This window comes from Polypterus senegalus, chromosome 12, assembly GCF_016835505.1.
Source record: "Polypterus senegalus isolate Bchr_013 chromosome 12, ASM1683550v1, whole genome shotgun sequence".
Lineage (NCBI taxonomy): Eukaryota > Metazoa > Chordata > Cladistia > Polypteriformes > Polypteridae > Polypterus > Polypterus senegalus.
The window spans coordinates 4,116,126-4,134,257 of NC_053165.1; the positions used below are offsets into that span (position 1 = coordinate 4,116,126).

General features: G+C 42.2%; 2 protein-coding genes across 6 annotated transcripts in view; one reads left to right on the plus strand and one right to left on the minus strand.

Annotated features, from left to right (window-relative positions):
- The window catches only part of eogt (EGF domain-specific O-linked N-acetylglucosamine (GlcNAc) transferase), a 31,318-nt gene extending 16,087 nt beyond the window's left edge, over positions 1 to 15,231 (minus strand). Inside the window, exons 1-7 of one of the 4 annotated variants that reach the window (XM_039770768.1) lie at positions 14,887 to 15,218; positions 12,911 to 13,184; positions 9,395 to 9,495; positions 8,178 to 8,286; positions 2,960 to 3,054; positions 999 to 1,103; positions 356 to 462 (exon numbers count right to left, since the gene is read on the minus strand). In XM_039770768.1, the coding sequence (XP_039626702.1) occupies positions 356 to 462; positions 999 to 1,103; positions 2,960 to 3,054; positions 8,178 to 8,286; positions 9,395 to 9,495; positions 12,911 to 13,144 (751 nt within the window). In that variant the 5' untranslated portion in view covers positions 13,145 to 13,184; positions 14,887 to 15,218. Of the gene's footprint in view, positions 1 to 355; positions 463 to 998; positions 1,104 to 2,959; positions 3,055 to 8,177; positions 8,287 to 9,394; positions 9,496 to 12,910; positions 13,185 to 14,886 lie in introns of all 4 variants that reach the window. The other 3 variants (XM_039770769.1, XM_039770770.1, XM_039770771.1) reach the window with 3 other exon arrangements.
- An 838-nt stretch (positions 15,232 to 16,069) lies between these two features.
- The window catches only part of tmf1 (TATA element modulatory factor 1), a 29,546-nt gene continuing 27,483 nt past the window's right edge, over positions 16,070 to 18,132 (plus strand). Inside the window, exon 1 of one of the 2 annotated variants that reach the window (XM_039770767.1) lies at positions 16,070 to 16,091. In XM_039770767.1, the coding sequence (XP_039626701.1) occupies positions 16,085 to 16,091 (7 nt within the window). In that variant the 5' untranslated portion in view covers positions 16,070 to 16,084. Of the gene's footprint in view, positions 16,092 to 17,167; positions 17,530 to 18,132 lie in introns of those variants that run through there. The other variant, XM_039770766.1, reaches the window with a different exon arrangement.

The following is an 18,132-nucleotide window of genomic DNA, read 5'->3' on the forward strand; positions in this document are numbered from 1 at the left end:
ATTTTGAGGTTAACATAGCAACGGAAAACTGTTCAGCTTCCGGAAAATTCTCGTCTGTTTTCATCTGGGCCTGTTTCAGGAATGGGCCTAATGCTGCAGCCACCTTAATCCGGCCCTGCCTTCATCCAATTGTAATAACCTACTGTTAGGCAAATATAATCTGCGACTCAAGAGAACTACTGCAGGAATAAATCACGCAATACACTTTACTAAACATTCATCTCATACGTTGGACTGTTTTCTGAAATATTGGCACAATCCTGAACAACAACAAGCGCATGACAGATGAAAACGGAGACTCATTTCAGCTTAATCTCCACTTTCAGCACTAAGACAGAAGAAACAAAGGATTTACCTGCGTCCAGTTTCATAAAAATGGCTGGCTTCTCAACTACTAGATCACATTCTCCATTTTCAAAAGGGTGAAGCTTAAGTGCAGAATAGGAGAGCAGCTCAGAAGACCTGCACAAAGGTAAGAGCCATGCAGTAACTGGTTTCATCATTTAGACAGCTAATGCTCATTATGATATAATTAGTCATTTACACAGCGATTTCGGATATCCGTCACTCATAGGAGTGAATAAGTAAAGGCTGCTCAGATATCAAGGTACTGTACTCCCATTAAATATTGGAATAATCGAACAGGACACAAGCGTCCTCTATATCATCTACTAGTATTTTAATGGCTAACTGTGCTACCCGTCTATGATGGGATGAAAGGTGGGTGATCAACAGAGACCTCCGCGCTGCCATCTGCAGCACACACGTCTCCATTTTGTGCCACTTTGTATTGGAGTCAAAAAAGCGGTTTGTAATGCGCCATCTGTTGGAATGAAAAGTGCAATGCACTTTATTACTATACATGTTTGTGATGTGCCATCTTTTGGAGTGACAGATGTAGCAGCCGGATGGACACACAGACACTTCATCCATTTATTACGGTGGATGAACATCATCAGGGAGTTCGTGGAGGGCTGATAGGGTGAGAGTGAGCTTACCAAGACTGCAGTGGGCTTTTATGCTGTCCTTCAGCAAGGAGGGCTGCCTTGTTGAGCTTGCAGTGCCCTCCAATTTCACCATCCTGGAGAAAATCCTCCTTGTATCTGCGATAAAGAAACGTAAAACAAAATGGCTTCTACAAGTTGTTAAGTTCTCTTTGATCACCAACAAGTAAATGTACTTTTTAAAGCAAAGGGAAGAAAAAATGGTTTCTCACTCCTGTGAAGTAACATTGTAAGTGTTGGCAAAACTTAAAAAAAAAATTAGGTGTTTATTTTCAGATTAACAGTGAAAAGATGAATAAATTACAAGTAAATACACTGATGGCTAATGCAAGGTAGTCTGATCTTCATCTAGTACCGCTAAATCTAATCACGTCTGTTGTGACCTGTTCTCTGTTTTAGTGTAATGCAGCTGGCACAGATGGAGGCTAATAATAATAAGAATAAGAAGAATGAATATAATTCTTTACTTTAAAATAGCGCTTATTATCTCACTACTCAGAGAGCTCGGGAAGTGAACCCACAATCTTGTGACTAGTCTGAAAACGCGATGGCGAGAAGCGCTGCTACGGGGAATCCATGTGGAACACGACGGACGCTCCACTTGGGAATTCTCTTTCTGATCTGAAAAAAAAAAGACTAATAATTGATTGTCAGAGCAAGAATAAATGTTTCTTTAGACACTTGGAATTTTCTTCTGATAGGTTTTTATAGCACGTTTGCACTTCTTCTTGATAATGTATGATAGTTATAGGCACATTCTACTCTTTGATTGCTTGTAGCATTGCACAATTTTTGTAGTTTCTAATTCATTCACTATGCTGGCCCATAAATGACCAGTTTGGTACTTTTTAAGTTGAAGTTATTTGTTCAGAGATGTGGCATATACGTACAAAATCTAGCATTTTCTATAAATTTCTATAAATCTTGCCTGCATTGGTATTTTATATTGTAATTTACAGGGCAAGGGTAAAGCAAGAAAATGGAAGCCTTAAAACTTGCCAAATATGCCAATTTTTCAAGCCAAGACAGTTGTCGAGTATTGATCTGCGTTTTACGATTGCACACACATTGTCAACCTGTTCATACATATCATTTTTCCAACAATGAAACACCAATTTAATGAGATTCAGACATTTTAAAAGAAATGGGTACACTACCTCAGTCTTCCTCAATAACTTGTCGGTTACTCTCGGAAGATAAAAATCACAGTCAGCTTTTCATGCCACAGGGTTGGTTTGATTTTGCGATTCACATCCATATTTATGTGAGAAGTCAGTCAAGCCAACAAGAAAACCAACGCATCCTTAACTTGAGAAAAAGAGGACCAGGACAATGTACTGAAATGATTATTTCAAGATCCCTTTTGTTGTTACAAACTGAGGTGGGAACGTGGCAGGCATGTCTTCATATATTGAAACTCAAGATGGCCGTGCTCGGCGAGTTTTAGGCCTTTATTTTACGGCGGTGCTTTGTGCCCCATTGCCTCCATTGTAAAGCACCAGTGCAGGACAGATAGATATAGCTGTCCATCCATATTTTTTAATTTTTTTTTTAATTTGTAGAAAATGCTGGACTTTGGAACACACTTTTGCGTGGACAATGCACACATAGCATGTATGTGAAGACCTGAAAAATACTAAACTTCATCCTTTAAGCTAATCTTCTTAATTTATTCTGCGGTCTCTTTTTTCCTAAAACATTTTCTGGTGGCTTCTCTGATCTCCCATAGCAGTTTGGAGGCGCCTGTCGTATGGCTGATGCTCTGTTGTGTCAGATTCTGACAGCGCAGCCATTGCCTCATGAAGAAAATTTGGAAAGGAAAACAAAAAAAAAAAGAATGGCTAAAACGGATGGTAAATTGAATTGATAACGCTTAAAGCATTCCACAGCAAAATTTTCTAAACTGTGTTTAAAATGTAACCGTTTTGTTAAATTTAGAAAGAGAATTGAGAGACCTGTCTTGGGTTCTCCTTGGATTTCTCAAATCGAGATAAAGCTTTGATGCCGTGCAATGCAGAAGCAAGCTGGTACATACGAGAGATGAATCTTCCTGAAAAACAAATATACAAATACATAGTAACAGGTAAATTGTGACATTCAATGGTAATTAATGCAGCAATGCTCAGTCAGTCAGTCATTGTCCAACACGCTATATCCTAACTACAGGGTCACGGGGGTCTGCTGGAGCCAATCCCAGCCAGCACAGGGCACAAGGCAGAAGCAAACCCCCCAGGCAGGGTGCCAGCCCACCGCAGGGCAGCAATGTTCAGGTTTTAGCAAAAAAAAAAGAGTGGAAAGCCCAACATGAAGTCACTTAATAATATGTGAGATGCGCCTTTCAGAGCGTAGCACGGGACCTACACCTGTGTGGATGTGCAAACCGGACATCAGAAAACTGGAAATCAGTTTCAAATAATTATCAGTACTATAACCAGAATTTGAGTTCCCCAAGCAGAAAAATATAAATTAGACCCCTTGTGTAAAATTCAATTCAATTCAAAAATGACTACCAACAATGAAAGTCTTAAAGTTACCAAAAACTGTAAGTGAGCCCTTTGGAGTGTCCTGCACTTCTGGACTGATTACTGACAGATCAGAGCACATTTTGAGACAAACACAACCTAATTCAACTGATAACGCAGACACCGCTGTACTTGGTGCGCTCAATAAAGACACAAAAAGAAAAAATCATTTGCAGTGCAGACCGGAAAAAAAATAAGTCAACCTCCGTGTTAATGACTTCTCCAAAAGCTAATTGAAGAAAGGCGTTTCAATTAAGGAAACGAGATTGGAGGAGTCAGCTGTAATCGATACAGAACTCCAGGTAATTACAGAAGGGTCACTTATCGTTTCTTGTAACTGTAAGCGTCTCTCTCCACAGACACACCGACCTGACCATGAAGTGCTACACCAGAGGTGGGCAGCCGTGAACATTAATAATATATAAATCATCACAGTATGTACATCGGGGAAAATAAGAATCGAACGCATCAGTGACATGAAATTTACACCAGACATCGGTAACGACCCACGTAATCCACACATACAAACAAATCAAAACCCATCAAAGTCCATAAATTAAGTGGAATGACACAGGGAAAGAGTATTGAACACAACAAGAACAGGAGGTGCAAAAAGGCCTGGAAAGCCAAGAAACCCGCTGACGTCTGTCAATCCTGATAGCCGCCTGGCAGTGCAAATGAATATCCGCTGCTTTAGTCCTAATTGATGGCCTGTCATTCTCGAGGAGTCACACAAGAAGCATCTCATGATGGGTCAAAGCACAGAGCTCTCTCAGGACCTTCACGACCTTACTGATGGCAATGGTGACAGACGTACTTCTAAACTTCTGAGCACCATTGGGGCCACAATCCTGAAGTTAAAAGAACATCACTTCACCATGAAGTGGATACGACCAGGTGCTCCTCGCAAGATTTCTGTCAAAAGAGTAATCAGAAGAGATGTCCAAGAGCCAAGGACCACTTGTGAGGGCATCAGAAAGACCGGGAATTAGCAGGTCCAGTAAGTAATGCACGCCGCCGCCATGGCCTGTATGCACACCGCTCACCGCTCAAGACTCCACTGCTGAAGAAAACGTTTGCTGCACAGCATTTAGACAAGCCAATGGCATACTGGGAGTCTGGTCAGATGAGAGCAAAACTGGACTCTTTGGATGTCATCACACGCCCTATGTTTTTGGAGGAGAAATGGCACTGCACTACACATCACCTCACAAACATCACACCACCAGTGAACCAACTCCATAGAATTGAAGGAAGGACGAATGGAGAAATGTAGCAGGATATTCTTGAGAAGAATCTGCTGCCATCTACCAGGATGCTGAAGATGACACAATGAGAGACATTTCAGCAAGACACAAGGATCCCAAACACACAGCCAAGGAGACTCTTCATTGGTTTCAGAGAATAAAGAAAATCGAGCTGCTAGAATGGCCCAGTCAGTCACCTGACTTGAATCGCACTGGAAATCTACAGAAAGAACTGAAGATCAGAGTTCCCAGAACCTTCAAGATTTGAAGACAGTGTGTGTGGAATTAAGAATGGGCCAAAATCCCACCTGAGCAATAAATGCGACTCGTTTCTCCATACAGGAGGCGTCTTGAAGCTGTCATCACCAACAAAGGCTTTTCTACTAAACATTGAATACATTTCAGTAAATGTGTTCAAACCTCATTCTCTGTGTCATTGCACTTTATTACACATAATTTCATTTATGGACTTCTTTGTATGTGTGGATTACTTGGGTTGTTACCGATGTCTGGTGAAAATGTCAAGTCAATAGCCCCATTAGAAATATTTACTGAGGAAAAAAAAAAAAACGTTGACATGTTCAAGGCTCATTTTCCCCGCTGTATATAACCAGCTGATGAAACATCTCTCTATTATATAAATACATTTTGGGACGAGACAAGACCTTTCAGAGAGATACTTTCACGTCCCACTAGACAAGACTTTGTGCCAAGAGATCCAACTACACCCAGGGCCGAAAATAAAAGACAAAGAGTAGATGACAAAGTAGAACGTCGTAAAGAATTCATGAACATTGGCGTGATACACATGCACAGCAGGTTAGAGATAATGAAAGTAGGAAAATTCAAAAGTCTCCAAAATAAATAAAATGACAGTAGAGATCGCATTAGCGCAAACAAACGGAAATTATTACTCGGTGAAATAACAGAACAGCGAAAAGAGATCAAATATCCATCCATCCATTTATTATCCAGCCCGCTATATCCTAACTACAGGGTCACGGGGGTCTGCTGGTGCCAATCCCAGCCAACATGGGGCACAAGGCAGGAACAAATTCCTGGGCAGGGCACCCACACACCAAGCACACACTGGGGACAATTTAGGATCGCCACTGCATGTCTTTGGACTGTGGGAGGAAACAAGATTGAATATATTGTTCAGATTTAAACGTGAAGTCAGAGACTTGTAGATTGTCTAATCTGTGTTAACATCAGGGAAAAAGTTGTGTTTCTCCCCAATGAAGAGGCGTATCTGTGAGAAATAAAAGATTTGTTGTTTGGTGAAAGTGAAATCCACATACAATGGTGTGAAAAACTATTTGCCCCCTTCCTGATTTCTTATTCTTTTGCATGTTTGTCACACAAAATGTTTCTGATCATCAAACACATTTAACCATTAGTCAAATATAACACAAGTAAACACAAAATGCAGTTTTTAAATGATAGTTTTTATTATTTAGGGAGAAAAAAATCCAAACCTACATGGCCCTGTGTGAAAAAGTAATTGCCCCCTGAACCTAATAACTGGTTGGGCCACCCTTAGCAGCAATAACTGCAATCAAGCGTTTGCGATAACTTGCAATGAGTCTTTTACGGCGCTCTGGAGGAATTTTGGCCCACTCATCTTTGCAGAATTGTTGTAATTCAGCTTTATTTGAGGGTTTTCTAGCATGAACCGCCTTTTTAAGGTCATGCCATAGCATCTCAATTGGATTCAGGTCAGGACTTTGACTAGGCCACTCCAAAGTCTTCATTTTGTTTTCTTCAGCCATTCAGAGGTGGATTTGCTGGTGTGTTTTGGGTCATTGTCCTGTTGCAGCACCCAAGATCGCTTCAGCTTGAGTTGACGAACAGATGGCCGGACATTCTCCTTCAGGATTTTTGGTAGACAGTAGAATTCATGGTTCCATCTATCACAGCAAGCCTTCCAGGTCCTGAAGCAGCAAAACAACCCCAGACCATCACACTACCACCACCATATTTTACTGTTGGTATGATGTTCTTTTTCTGAAATGCTGTGTTCCTTTTACGCCAGATGTAGCGGGACATTTGCCTTCCAAAAGTTCAACTTTTGTCTCATCAGTCCACAAGGTATTTTCCCAAAAGTCTTGGCAATCATTGAGATGTTTCTTAGCAAAATTGAGACGAGCCCTAATGTTCTTTTGCTTAACAGTGGTTTGCGTCTTGGAAATCTGCCATGCAGGCCGTTTTGCCCAGTCTCTTTCTTATGGTGGAGTCGTGAACACTGACCTTAATTGAGGCAAGTGAGGCCTGCAGTTCTTTAGACGTTGTCCTGGGGTCTTTTGTGACCTCTCGGATGAGTCGTCTCTGCGCTCTTGGGGTAATTTTGGTCAGCCGGCCACTCCTGGGAAGGTTCACCACTGTTCCATGTTTTTGCCATTTGTGGATAATGGCTCTCACTGTGGTTCGCTGGAGTCCCAAAGCTTTAGAAATGGCTTTATAACCTTTACCAGACTGATAGATCTCAATTACTTCTGTTCTCATTTGTTCCTGAATTTCTTTGGATCTTGGCATGATGTCTAGCTTTTGAGGTGCTTTTGGTCTACTTCTCTGTGTCAGGCAGCTCCTATTTAAGTGATTTCTTGATTGAAACAGGTGTGGCAGTAATCAGGCCTGGGGTGGCTACGGAAATTGAACTCCGGTGTGATACACCACAGTTAGGTTATTTTTTAACAAGGGGCAATTACTTTTCACACAGGGCCATGTAGGTTTGGATTTTTTCTCCTAAATAATAAAACCATCATTTAAAAACTGCTTTTTGTGTTTACTTGTGTTATATTTGACTAATGGTTAAATGTGTTTGATGATCAGAAACATTTTGTGTGACAAACATGCAAAAGAATAAGAAATCAGGAAGGGGGCAAATAGTTTTTCACACCACTGTACGTAAGTGACAGAGATGCAAAGTGGCTGGCGTGTAGTGCAGGCTGGGGGGTTGGCAAGCGAAGCGGGCAGGGGGCAAAGTTAATCCTTAATATACAATAGAGATTTATTTTAAAATTTTTGCTTATTATATTACAGTGGTCACGTTATTTTGTGTTTGTTTGTTTTTATGCATTGCTTTCTTTTGGTTTCCAAGAAGTTATTTAAGTGGCATATTTGAAAGCGACGCCTGCAATGAATTTATGAGGACAACACCAACAAGGGCTGCAAGTACAAACAAACAGAAAGAAAGAAAAGCAATGAAAACAGCGAGGACCCTGCACTTCATACCTCCATACCTGCACTTCTTGGCATTTCCATTTTAGACTCTGATGGAGTCTCACGTATTCAGGTGGACAGGATGGACGGCCCCGCTGGGCTGAATGGCCTGTTCTTATCGTGCTCTAAATTTCTATTTAACAGTGAAAACAGGTAGCAACAGTTTGGATAAAATGTCTTACTGGTTTCTGGGGTTCACATAACACTTTCATTTGGTCCATTTTTTTCCGGACATAACCAAAGTCTGCTTGTTTCCAGAAAAGTTCTTGTGCGGCTGAAATTGAATTAACCCTGTTTATATAAAAAAAAAAAAAAAAAAGGAAAATAAATCACACACATAGATATGTTATTTGTATTTAATTGTAACTTCCCATAAATAGAGTTTCTTATCTAAAGAGGATGTTGTATGTTTCTGGAATACACAGTTGGTTTTAAAGCAGGGGTCACCAACTCCAGTCCTGGAGGACCAACCTGGGCGCAGGTTTTCATTCTAACCCTTTCCTTAATGAGTCTCCTGTTCGTGTTACTAATTAACTTCTTTTGAACTAATTTGATTTGCTCTTGAAGACACGGACCCCTTAATTGTTTCTTTTTCCTTTATTAGCAGCCAAAGAATAAATGAGATACAAAACAACTGGTGTCCATCATACAATATCTGAACATAAAGAAAGTTGAAGGTCTCAGGAGCTTCGGTCTGCTCAAGTCCTCAAAACATTTTAACGGCGCTCTTAGAAAGAGAAAATCAGCAGTTTCGGAAATGTCTGCTAATGCACCACGAGAGCAGCAAGAAGCCACAGAATTAAAGAACGAGTTTAATGAACGACAAGACTCGGCACCTCATTAAGCAGCTGGTTGGAGTGAAATTGGTCTGTTGGTCACTCACTTCACATTTCATTTCTGTTTGGGTGCCTTTTAAGGAAAGAAATGAAGTAATTCAGAGGACCGGTGAAGGAATTCAGGAGAGCAAATCTTTAAAAAGCAATTCAATTAAAATGAATTCACAAAACGTTAATTAACAGCACAAACAAGGCACTCATTAAAAAAAAAAGGGTTAGAATGAAAACCTGCAGCCACGGTGGTCCTCCAGGACTGGAGTTGGCGACCTCGATTTTAAAGGGCTTTCCTGAAATCCTGCTGGAGCTTCACACTGTGATGTATAAGTAATGAAGTAAAACTCTGCAAGAAGCAAATTTAAATGACGACCATATCTGAAACCATGCTTAGAAAAACAAAAAAAGGAAAACCAGCAATTATGTATAGAAGAGTAGTTTCATTTACGGTGCACCTATTTTACACATTGCCATACACAGGCATCTGAGGACCACCATCCGGACTCTATTATAAAGTGTGTAATACCACTCCAGGACGCAGGTGGCACTGCGGAGAATGGAGAACATACCAGCCGCCATCCACAACGGAGCACACGGGGTAGCTGTATCTGTACTCGGGCTGGCAAGTCTTCTCGTACCCCCAGCAAGACTGCATTTTCTTTAGATGTTCCTGTTAATTAAAAAAAGGCAGAATTTTGAACTGTGAGTCATTTATGTAAACGTGAAGTAAAAAAAAAAAATTGTGAGTGGTCTCCCCTCGACTTACTCAAATACTCGGAAATGGGGACGGATATTTGAGGAGTAAATCACAAGACAATTATATTTTTATATATTTATGTACATTCAAGAACCTTAGCCTAGCGGCATTGTACTGGCTCTAACCAAGGAGGGGTCACAGGGAAGGACAAAGGTGAGACACAATTGGTGACTTCTTTTCCTCTGGAGTGGAGGATGATACCCTGGAAGAACCTTGGCGTTACTTCAGCCTCACTCCCAGAAAGTCCTGCCTCTTCTGGTCCATTTGCCATTTCAGGAATGTGCTGAACTGAAGTCAGAGTCCATTAACCATTTGTTAAATGGTGCGACTCAAACCACCTGCACCTGAACACCAGCAAAACCAAGGAGCTGGTGGTCTATTTTAGGAGGCCCAGGCCCCTCATAGACCCCATGATCATCAAAGTAGACTGTGCAGACCTATAAATACCTGGGAGGGCAGCTGGATGATAAGCTGGACTGGTCTGTCAATACTGATGCTCTGTGTAAGAGAGGACAGAGCCGACTATACTTCATTAGAAGACTGGCGTCCTTCAACATCTGCAATAAGATGCTATGTATCAGACGGTTGTGGTGAGCGCCCTCTTCTACGTGGTGGTGTGCTGGGGAGGCAGCATAAAGAACAAGGACGCCTCACGCCTGGGCAAACTGGTGAGGAAGGCAGGCTCTCTTGTAGGCACGGAGCTGGACAGTTTGACATTCGTGGCAGAGCGACGGGCGCTGAGCAGACTCCTGTCAATCATGGAGAATCCACTGAACAGGATCATCTCCAGACAGAGGAGCAGCTTCAGCGACAGACTGAGGAGACCCCACACTATGCGACTCTTCAATTCCACCCGGGGGGGTAAACATTAATATTATACAAAATTATTGTCTGTCTGTTATACCTTCATTGTTATCACTCTTTAATTTAATATTGTTCTTTATCAGTATGCTGCTGCTGGAGTATGTGAATTTCCCCTTGGGATTAATAAAGTATCTATCTATTACAGAACAAGCTTCAAAGGCAGACTGGCCTCCCACAAAGAAGCTCTCTTTACTGGCTAAAAAAGGCCTGCACTTGTACTGGACCTCATGGTCTTTTAATTTATGTATCTTGGCCTCCCAATAATGGAGTTCTGATCTTTGTTAAACAAAGCAGCCGTCCTGGAACCCCAATTGTTTGACTGTTCACATGCTCTCCTCTTATTACTTATCCTAAGCAGGGTTGAGGCAGGGAATCTGAAGCCCATCCCAGACACAGGGAAGGAACAGTCATTGGGGGGAGTGACACACACACACACACACACACATTAGGGTCAATTTAGCGATAACAATTCATCTTTCTTGCATGTCATTGAACTGTGGGAGGAAAGTCACCTGAACACGGGGAGCACATGAACCGCAGTCTCCTTGATTTGTGAGGCAGCAGTGCTACCCCGGCGCTGCTCCTGCGTGTATACGAGGGGCGTTCAGTTATTAACAGGAATCTCAGGCTCCGGTCTTAGAAAAAGTGCAAGGTAGACGTGACTCGCTGGACAAACACACGCACGTCTGAAGCTGCTGTTAGTATTGCTGCTGCTCTTTCTCCCCTTCCCGTCAGCTGTAATCAATATGTCGCAGCAGGAGGTACACAGGGGTGTTGCGCAGCGGATTATTATGAAACGTCCGGCAAATGAAGGAGTCGTTCCATCTCAGATTTATTCCAGACTTAAACATCAGTTTGGGGAGGAGTGTATGATTGGTACAAGTCGTTCAGAGAGGGGCTCTCGTGCCTTCAGTCCACTTAAGGGAGTTTTAGGAGGGGTGATATTTAGTCGAATGCGGAGGTTATTAACGCGGTGAAAGAACAGATCAACATGCAGTCCAAAGACTTCTACTCTTCGGGGATTAAGAAGCATCCTGAGCGCTGGAACGAGTGGATTGCAGTGGCAGGAGACTACGTAGAAAAATAGGGAGCAAGTCATTTCATTGTATTTTAATCAATAAAGTGCAGTTCACAAATTCCTGTTAATAATTCAGCGCCCCTCGTATATGAAAGCAGGAACATTATACAGCAAATTAAAAATGAAGTTGATTAATAAAGTATCTGTCTATCTACGAGGTGTGGCAGAAAAGTAATGAGACTGATTTTTTATTTACCAAAGTTTTTCTTTTTTTCAAACATCAATGCTATCCCCTTCAAAGTAGTTACCTTGGGCAGCTACACACCGATGGAGACGTTGTTCCCACTGTTGGTAGCAGCGCTGGAAGTCTTCAACCGGTATGGTCGTCAGCATGTCCGTTACACTCTTTTGGATGTTTTCTAAAGTCCCGAAATGACGTCCTTTGAGGACATTTTTCAGTTTAGGAAAAAGGAAAAAGTCCCACGGACTGAGGTCAGGTGAATAAGGGGGCTGGGGAACCACAGGAATGCCTTTTGAGGTCAAATATTCTGTTATGGAGAGGGCAGTTTTTCGGCACCATTTTGGCACAGACCTTTCACATGTGCAAATGTTCAGTCAAAATTTGATGAACGGTAAATCTGTTCAAATGTAATTGTTCACTCAACATTCTTAATGTTAAACGACGGTCTGATCTCACAAGAGTGTTCACACGCTCGATGTTTTCATTAGTTTTCGAAGTTGAAGTCCTCCCTGAACGGTGTTCATCTTCAACGTGTTTTCTGCCTTCCAAAAATGATTTGTGCCAGCGAAAAACTTGAGCTCGGGATAAAGAAGGTTCCCCATAGGCCTGTTTTAACTTTTCAAACGTCACACTTGCCGTTTAATGGCACAACGTTGCTCCAAATTCCGCTGTTCCATTTTGCGTGACGCACAACCAAAACGACAACTTCGCTAATAGCAGTCACAAAAATCACGTAGTTAATGGAAGGAGTTGAAACTCGCACTGAGCTATGGGAGGGCACTGATACACGGGCTCTATCAAGGACAACAGCGCAGCGGTGCCAGGTCGCTTGCAGTGTTGCCAGTCTCGTTACTTTCTGCCACACCTCATATTTATCATTACATAGAGCTGAGAGCCACTTTCTTTGATAGTATCACTACACGCCGAGCCTTTTTTTAAAGCCCGTGGTGGCCAATGTGTTCAAACCCCAATGGGAGGTCACTGCCCATCAGACGAGAGCTCCGGCAACTTTGGGCTGCTCTGTTTGGTGCCGAGTGCGCCAGCGCTACATGCTCTGATATTTAAACTGTGACCCAGAAAATCTTTTGCTTCACATGCAGAGACACAAGACAATGGCTTCATGACACAATTTACAAGTGAGACAGGGATCATCAAGGGAACACCACGGAAAAGAAGAATGCCTGTAACAAACGGGCTGCACTTACCTTAAACGGACAAAGGGAATCACTTTCACAGATTTTGGCCAAGGTCAGGTTGTTACGAAACAAATAGCTGATATGTTCGTCTGGTAGACTGACGCTGCTGTAATTGAACAGAGGCTTCTTCAGGGCCTCTTCAGTATCGGAGGAAGGCGAGTCTCCCGAGTCCACTGCAATCCACTCAAAGAAAAGGACAAAGGCTGCCAACACCAGCATGCCGAACCATGAAGGGGACACCATAATGGGAGCCCGGGTAAGGCAGCAGCGGCTCAGGCAATTCCTGTTTAAAGATAAACCAAGCCTTACAAAGAATTGTAAACCAGAGACAGCTTTTGACACAATGTGCTCATTACATATCTGTGCAATATAAAAATCAAGATAAGAATGCATGGACAGACTATCCATCCATCCATCCATCCATTTTCCAACCCGCTGAATCCGAACACAGCAACAACAACATTTATTTCTATGGCACATTTTCATGCAAACAGTAGCTCAAAGTGCTTTACATAATAAAGAATAGAAAAATAAAAGACACAATAAGAAAATAAAATAAGTCAACATTAATTAACATAGAATAAGAGTAAGGTCCAATGGCCAGAAAAAACAAAAAAAAAACTCCAGACGGCTGGAGAAAAAAATAAAATCTGTAGGGATTCCAGACCATGAGACCACCTGACCAGTCCCCTCTGGGCAAAACAGGGGTCTGCTGGAGCCAATGCCAGCCAACACAGGGCGCAAGGCAGGAACCAATCCCGGGCAGGGCACACACACACACCGAGCACACACTCTAGGGACAATTTACAATCGCCAATGCATCTAACCTGCGTGTCTTTGGACTGTGGGAGGAAACCCACGCAGACACGGGAAGGACATGCAAACTCCACGCAGACACGGGGAGGACTCGGGAAGCGAACCCAGACGGGTCTCCTTACTGCAAGGCAGCAGCGCTACCACTGCGCCACCGTGCCGCCCATGGACAGACTTATAATTATAAGTAACGGAATTATAATAGTGTAAATATTGAAAAATTGGAAATGTGTTTGCCTCAAATTGAAAACATGGTAAAATGCTCCATAATTTATTTAATTAAGCGCTAATCACCGGTTCCGCAGCACGCAGTTTACAAATATATGGTGGTACTGCAGTGTAAGGACAGTAAAGCTTAAACATTTCGTAGCCTTCACACAATAAACTGAACAGCAATATCAGGCGCAATACGCAAAAACACATTGGGTTGTGAAAAATCGGAGAGAGTTCTAGGAAATTCAAATTTAATGCAGTATTGCATAGAATTCAGTGCGTGTGCTTCTGTGCCCTGAAGGCGGCGTCGCAGATCCTCAAACCCCAGACACAACTGTCCCGGGTTCAAATAAACAGGTTTTGTTAAACAAACACAAAAAAAAATAATTTCTCGCAGCTTCGTCCATCAATCTTCCACCACAAATCCTTCAGTGGCTCAGTGATGATGGTTTGGTAGCCCTGGAGTTTACCGCCGAGTAACGGTAATTCACAGCGGAATTCGTCTCGGCAGACGCTTTCAGATTGCGAGTTCATTAGTATAAATAACAATTTGAATGACTTCTGAAAGTATTGTTTTTATATTGGCTAAAGCTGCACAATTTTTTAAATATGTCAGTAAGATGAAATTAGTTTAACTTCAAGGATCTGCTACCCCCGGGAGAGAAAGCCTCTGATGAATTATTTACAGCTACATTGTCCAAGGTTTATTAGCTGTTGGCTGAAGACTATGTTGTGGCTTTTGTACTTTGTTTAACTTAATGATTTCATTTGAAGAAAATAACATAACATACAAATAATCAGGACCAGAATAAAACCCGCACCCGGACCCACCCTCCTGGGGTGTGTGTGTGTGTGTGGGGGGGGTCTTTTTCACATCACGTTTATCACAACTGCACACCGGACCCCTTCTACTCAGCAAATGCAAAAATCAAGTATAAAAAAGAGACTAAACCGAGTACCGCTGCTTGGGGCGCCGCCGTTACCGCTGCTTTTGCCGCTGCCCATCGACGCTTCAGGGTGCCCAGCTCGGAAAAGATCCCGTTAGCGCTTCATTCCGATTTCGCCCGAAGTCCGGCCACTCCCGTGACGTTGTGAGCTTTCGGCTTCACACGCAAACTCCGCTGATTTCTTATCTTTCAACCCGAACCGGCGCCGGTAAGAAGGATGCCATGACAGGAAACTTGCCGTGACGTCACCAAAATAGCCGACCTGGACCGAAGCCACCCAATTAGCTGCATAGATCAGTCAAGAGTCCCGCCCCTTCCACTGAGGGGCGGAAATGCAGGCACACAATTAAGGGCTTTTTTTTCCAATCTTTATTGTTATTAAAAAGAAAAAAAAAACAATTACAGTAATAGAGAACATAACAGGAAATAGATCGCCGAGGGTACATTAGAGAATCTTACAGGAAAACATTAAAAACTTTATTTTGGAATATAAGAAACAAAATGTTTCTGATTCATAACAGATTTATGAATATAAAATTTTGCCAATATAATAAGATTAATTACATTAATATTTTTCTCATTACATCATTTAAACTTATAAAAATCCAGAAGGAGTTCTTTTAAAAACCAAGTGGGCGGGTAGTAAGAAAAATCGTGGCAACGATCTGCCATTCGTGGGTACGTTGCGTACCTCAAGTTAGTTTTTTTGGTTTAATATTTTAGTCTATTTATGAATAGCAAAAGTACAATGTATATATAAAATACATAATACAACCAAACATATACACAATGATATAGCAGAATATAATTTCCATATTTAAACAATTTTGTAATTGAACAGGGCACACAAAAAAAGAAAGAAATGACAAGAGATAGAAGACATTCCCTTGAGTTAGGAAATGCGTAGCCCGGCTTGTATTCGGACAGCCTAATGGGTAGGGTCCTGTAGCGGGATAAGGCTACCTTGTGATCGGGGAACTAGTTATAGCCGCACTGCTCTTGCCTTACGGGACATCACTGAGCGAGCGGCAGCTTCGAGGGATTCCCAGGCTTAAGGGACTCTACCGACGAAGAAGTTTTTCACTTTATGGCTGATGAGTGGCAAGGCGCAGTAAGACTGTCTGAATATCGCTGGATGAACACGGAGTGCGAAAGAATCAACTAAATCAAGGAAGCGCTTTAAGTAAAACATAAATTATTTATCGTGTGCATGAACAGTAAGTGATGTCCTCTCCGCAGTTCTGTAAAAAGCAAACAGAAATCTTCAGTAAACTTCCCTTTGACAAACCTGGGCTAATCTGTCCAAAACACTGCAATGTGGGAAGAAGAAGGCCATTTTCTCGGGCTTTGATTATAATTAGATATTTAGGGAGTATTACGGTCCATACTTTTTTCCAGGCAAAATCTGCAATAAAATTCTCCCATTGAGACTGTTCATAATGGATGGACTGGTTAAAATATTACTTTGAAAAAATGATCTCATTTTTTTATTAGAAGATAAGGGAATTGATAGAAAACACATTTTCCTTTTTGAAGTTTCACGGTAAGCGTCGCTGTTATGGGTTATTCTGATATGTTTAGTGCAGGACTACTGAATTTTGGCCCAAGTTTTTGTCTCTATCTCTTGTTTCTTGACTTAAAATAATTAATTTCAAAGCAACATTTTGTTCTTCATTTTAGTTAAATAGATTGATATGAAATGCACTATATATGGGGTGGTCCAGATCTAATTATGCAATTTTCATTACGCTATAACTTAAGTTTATTACATAGAAAATCACCTGTAAAATCCGAACTGACGACATGAAGAATCGTTTTTGCGCCGAACTGGAATCGTCCCCGCATAAATCAAAGTCACCCAGACGATCTGGATCTGCATAATTAGATCTGGACCACCCTGTATAACAGACAGCTAAAAAGCACTATTAAATAGATATATAGTTAGACCTTCGCACTATATAATGGAAACATTAATAAACTGATAGACAGACAGCAGTATATGATAGAACTGTAGATATAAAGATAATAAGCACTTATAGTGGGCCCGAAGCTGTTGAAAGGGTTTAACGACCTCCAAGTTCCGCGAGTCAAGCCGGACCCTTGCGTGGCGTCACCAGCAGGCAACAATAAACAGAATAGGACTCCGCCTACTTTTAAATAACTACACTGATATATTAAGAATACAAGCTTTTACCACGGACTACTACAACATGGAGAAATAGGCCACAGAGACTTTTATTTTGATAGATTTCTGGGAGCAGGAAGTAGTTGGCCCGAGCCCCGCCTTCTCTAAGCTCACATTGCATTGCTACGTGGAACGGAAGTACTTGCTAATTTGCGTCAAAACAAGACGGGATTGCCTCCCCGGTAGCGAACCGAATTTTCGGTAGTCCGCATTGACGTGTGCAATGTAGGGAGACGCGTTGTTGACGGAGTGTTTTGGGGACCATGAAGCAGTCGTCTCCCGTACGATACTGAGGCCTGGTCGAGAGTCGCCGCTGGCTTACGCGCAGGCCAGGATGAGCTGGTTTAACGCCTCACAGCTGTCAAGCTTTGCCAAGCAGGCTTTGAGCACAGCCCAGAAGTCCATCGACAGAGTTTTGGACATCAAAGAGGAGGATCAGTGGGGGGATGTCGCCCCTTCAGCTTATGCAGGTGAGCACCGTGACGGCCCCCTTAGTTCCCGGGAGAAATTGCGTGCAGTTGAACGAACGCGTTGTCGGTCACCGCAAAAATTCGTGCTCGGCTGATTTTTTGTTCCGCCTTACATATGTGGTGTCGTCTGTCGCTTGTTAAAGGTGAACGGTGCCTACTAAATAAACAACTCGGTCACACATAAGGAACTTAACGACGTAATTCTGCGAATCTTGCAAAACCTGCATCGTAACAGGGGCCCTCAGGTCCACGCCCACCCTTTCTGGCTCATAGGATTGCTAGACGTCACGTGCAGCCCCAGTACCGCCATGGCAGGGTCACACGACCTTCCATGTAAATAACCCAGGGTGAGCAGTTTAAGTCAGAAGCCATCAGTCTCTTAGCCCACAGGTATCTAATTTTAGTGGGGGCCAGGGCCACAAAACATGTCCTCTGAAAATGTCATCGTGCAGACCTCTTCATGCAAGGACAGTCAAGGCCGTACTTCTTCTGTACTCATTAAATTTGGACATTCTTACATTACAGTTATTTGCTTAGCAGACACTTTTGTCCAAAGTAACTTAAAAGCAAGTCAACATAATCGAATAAACATCAGCCGGGTGG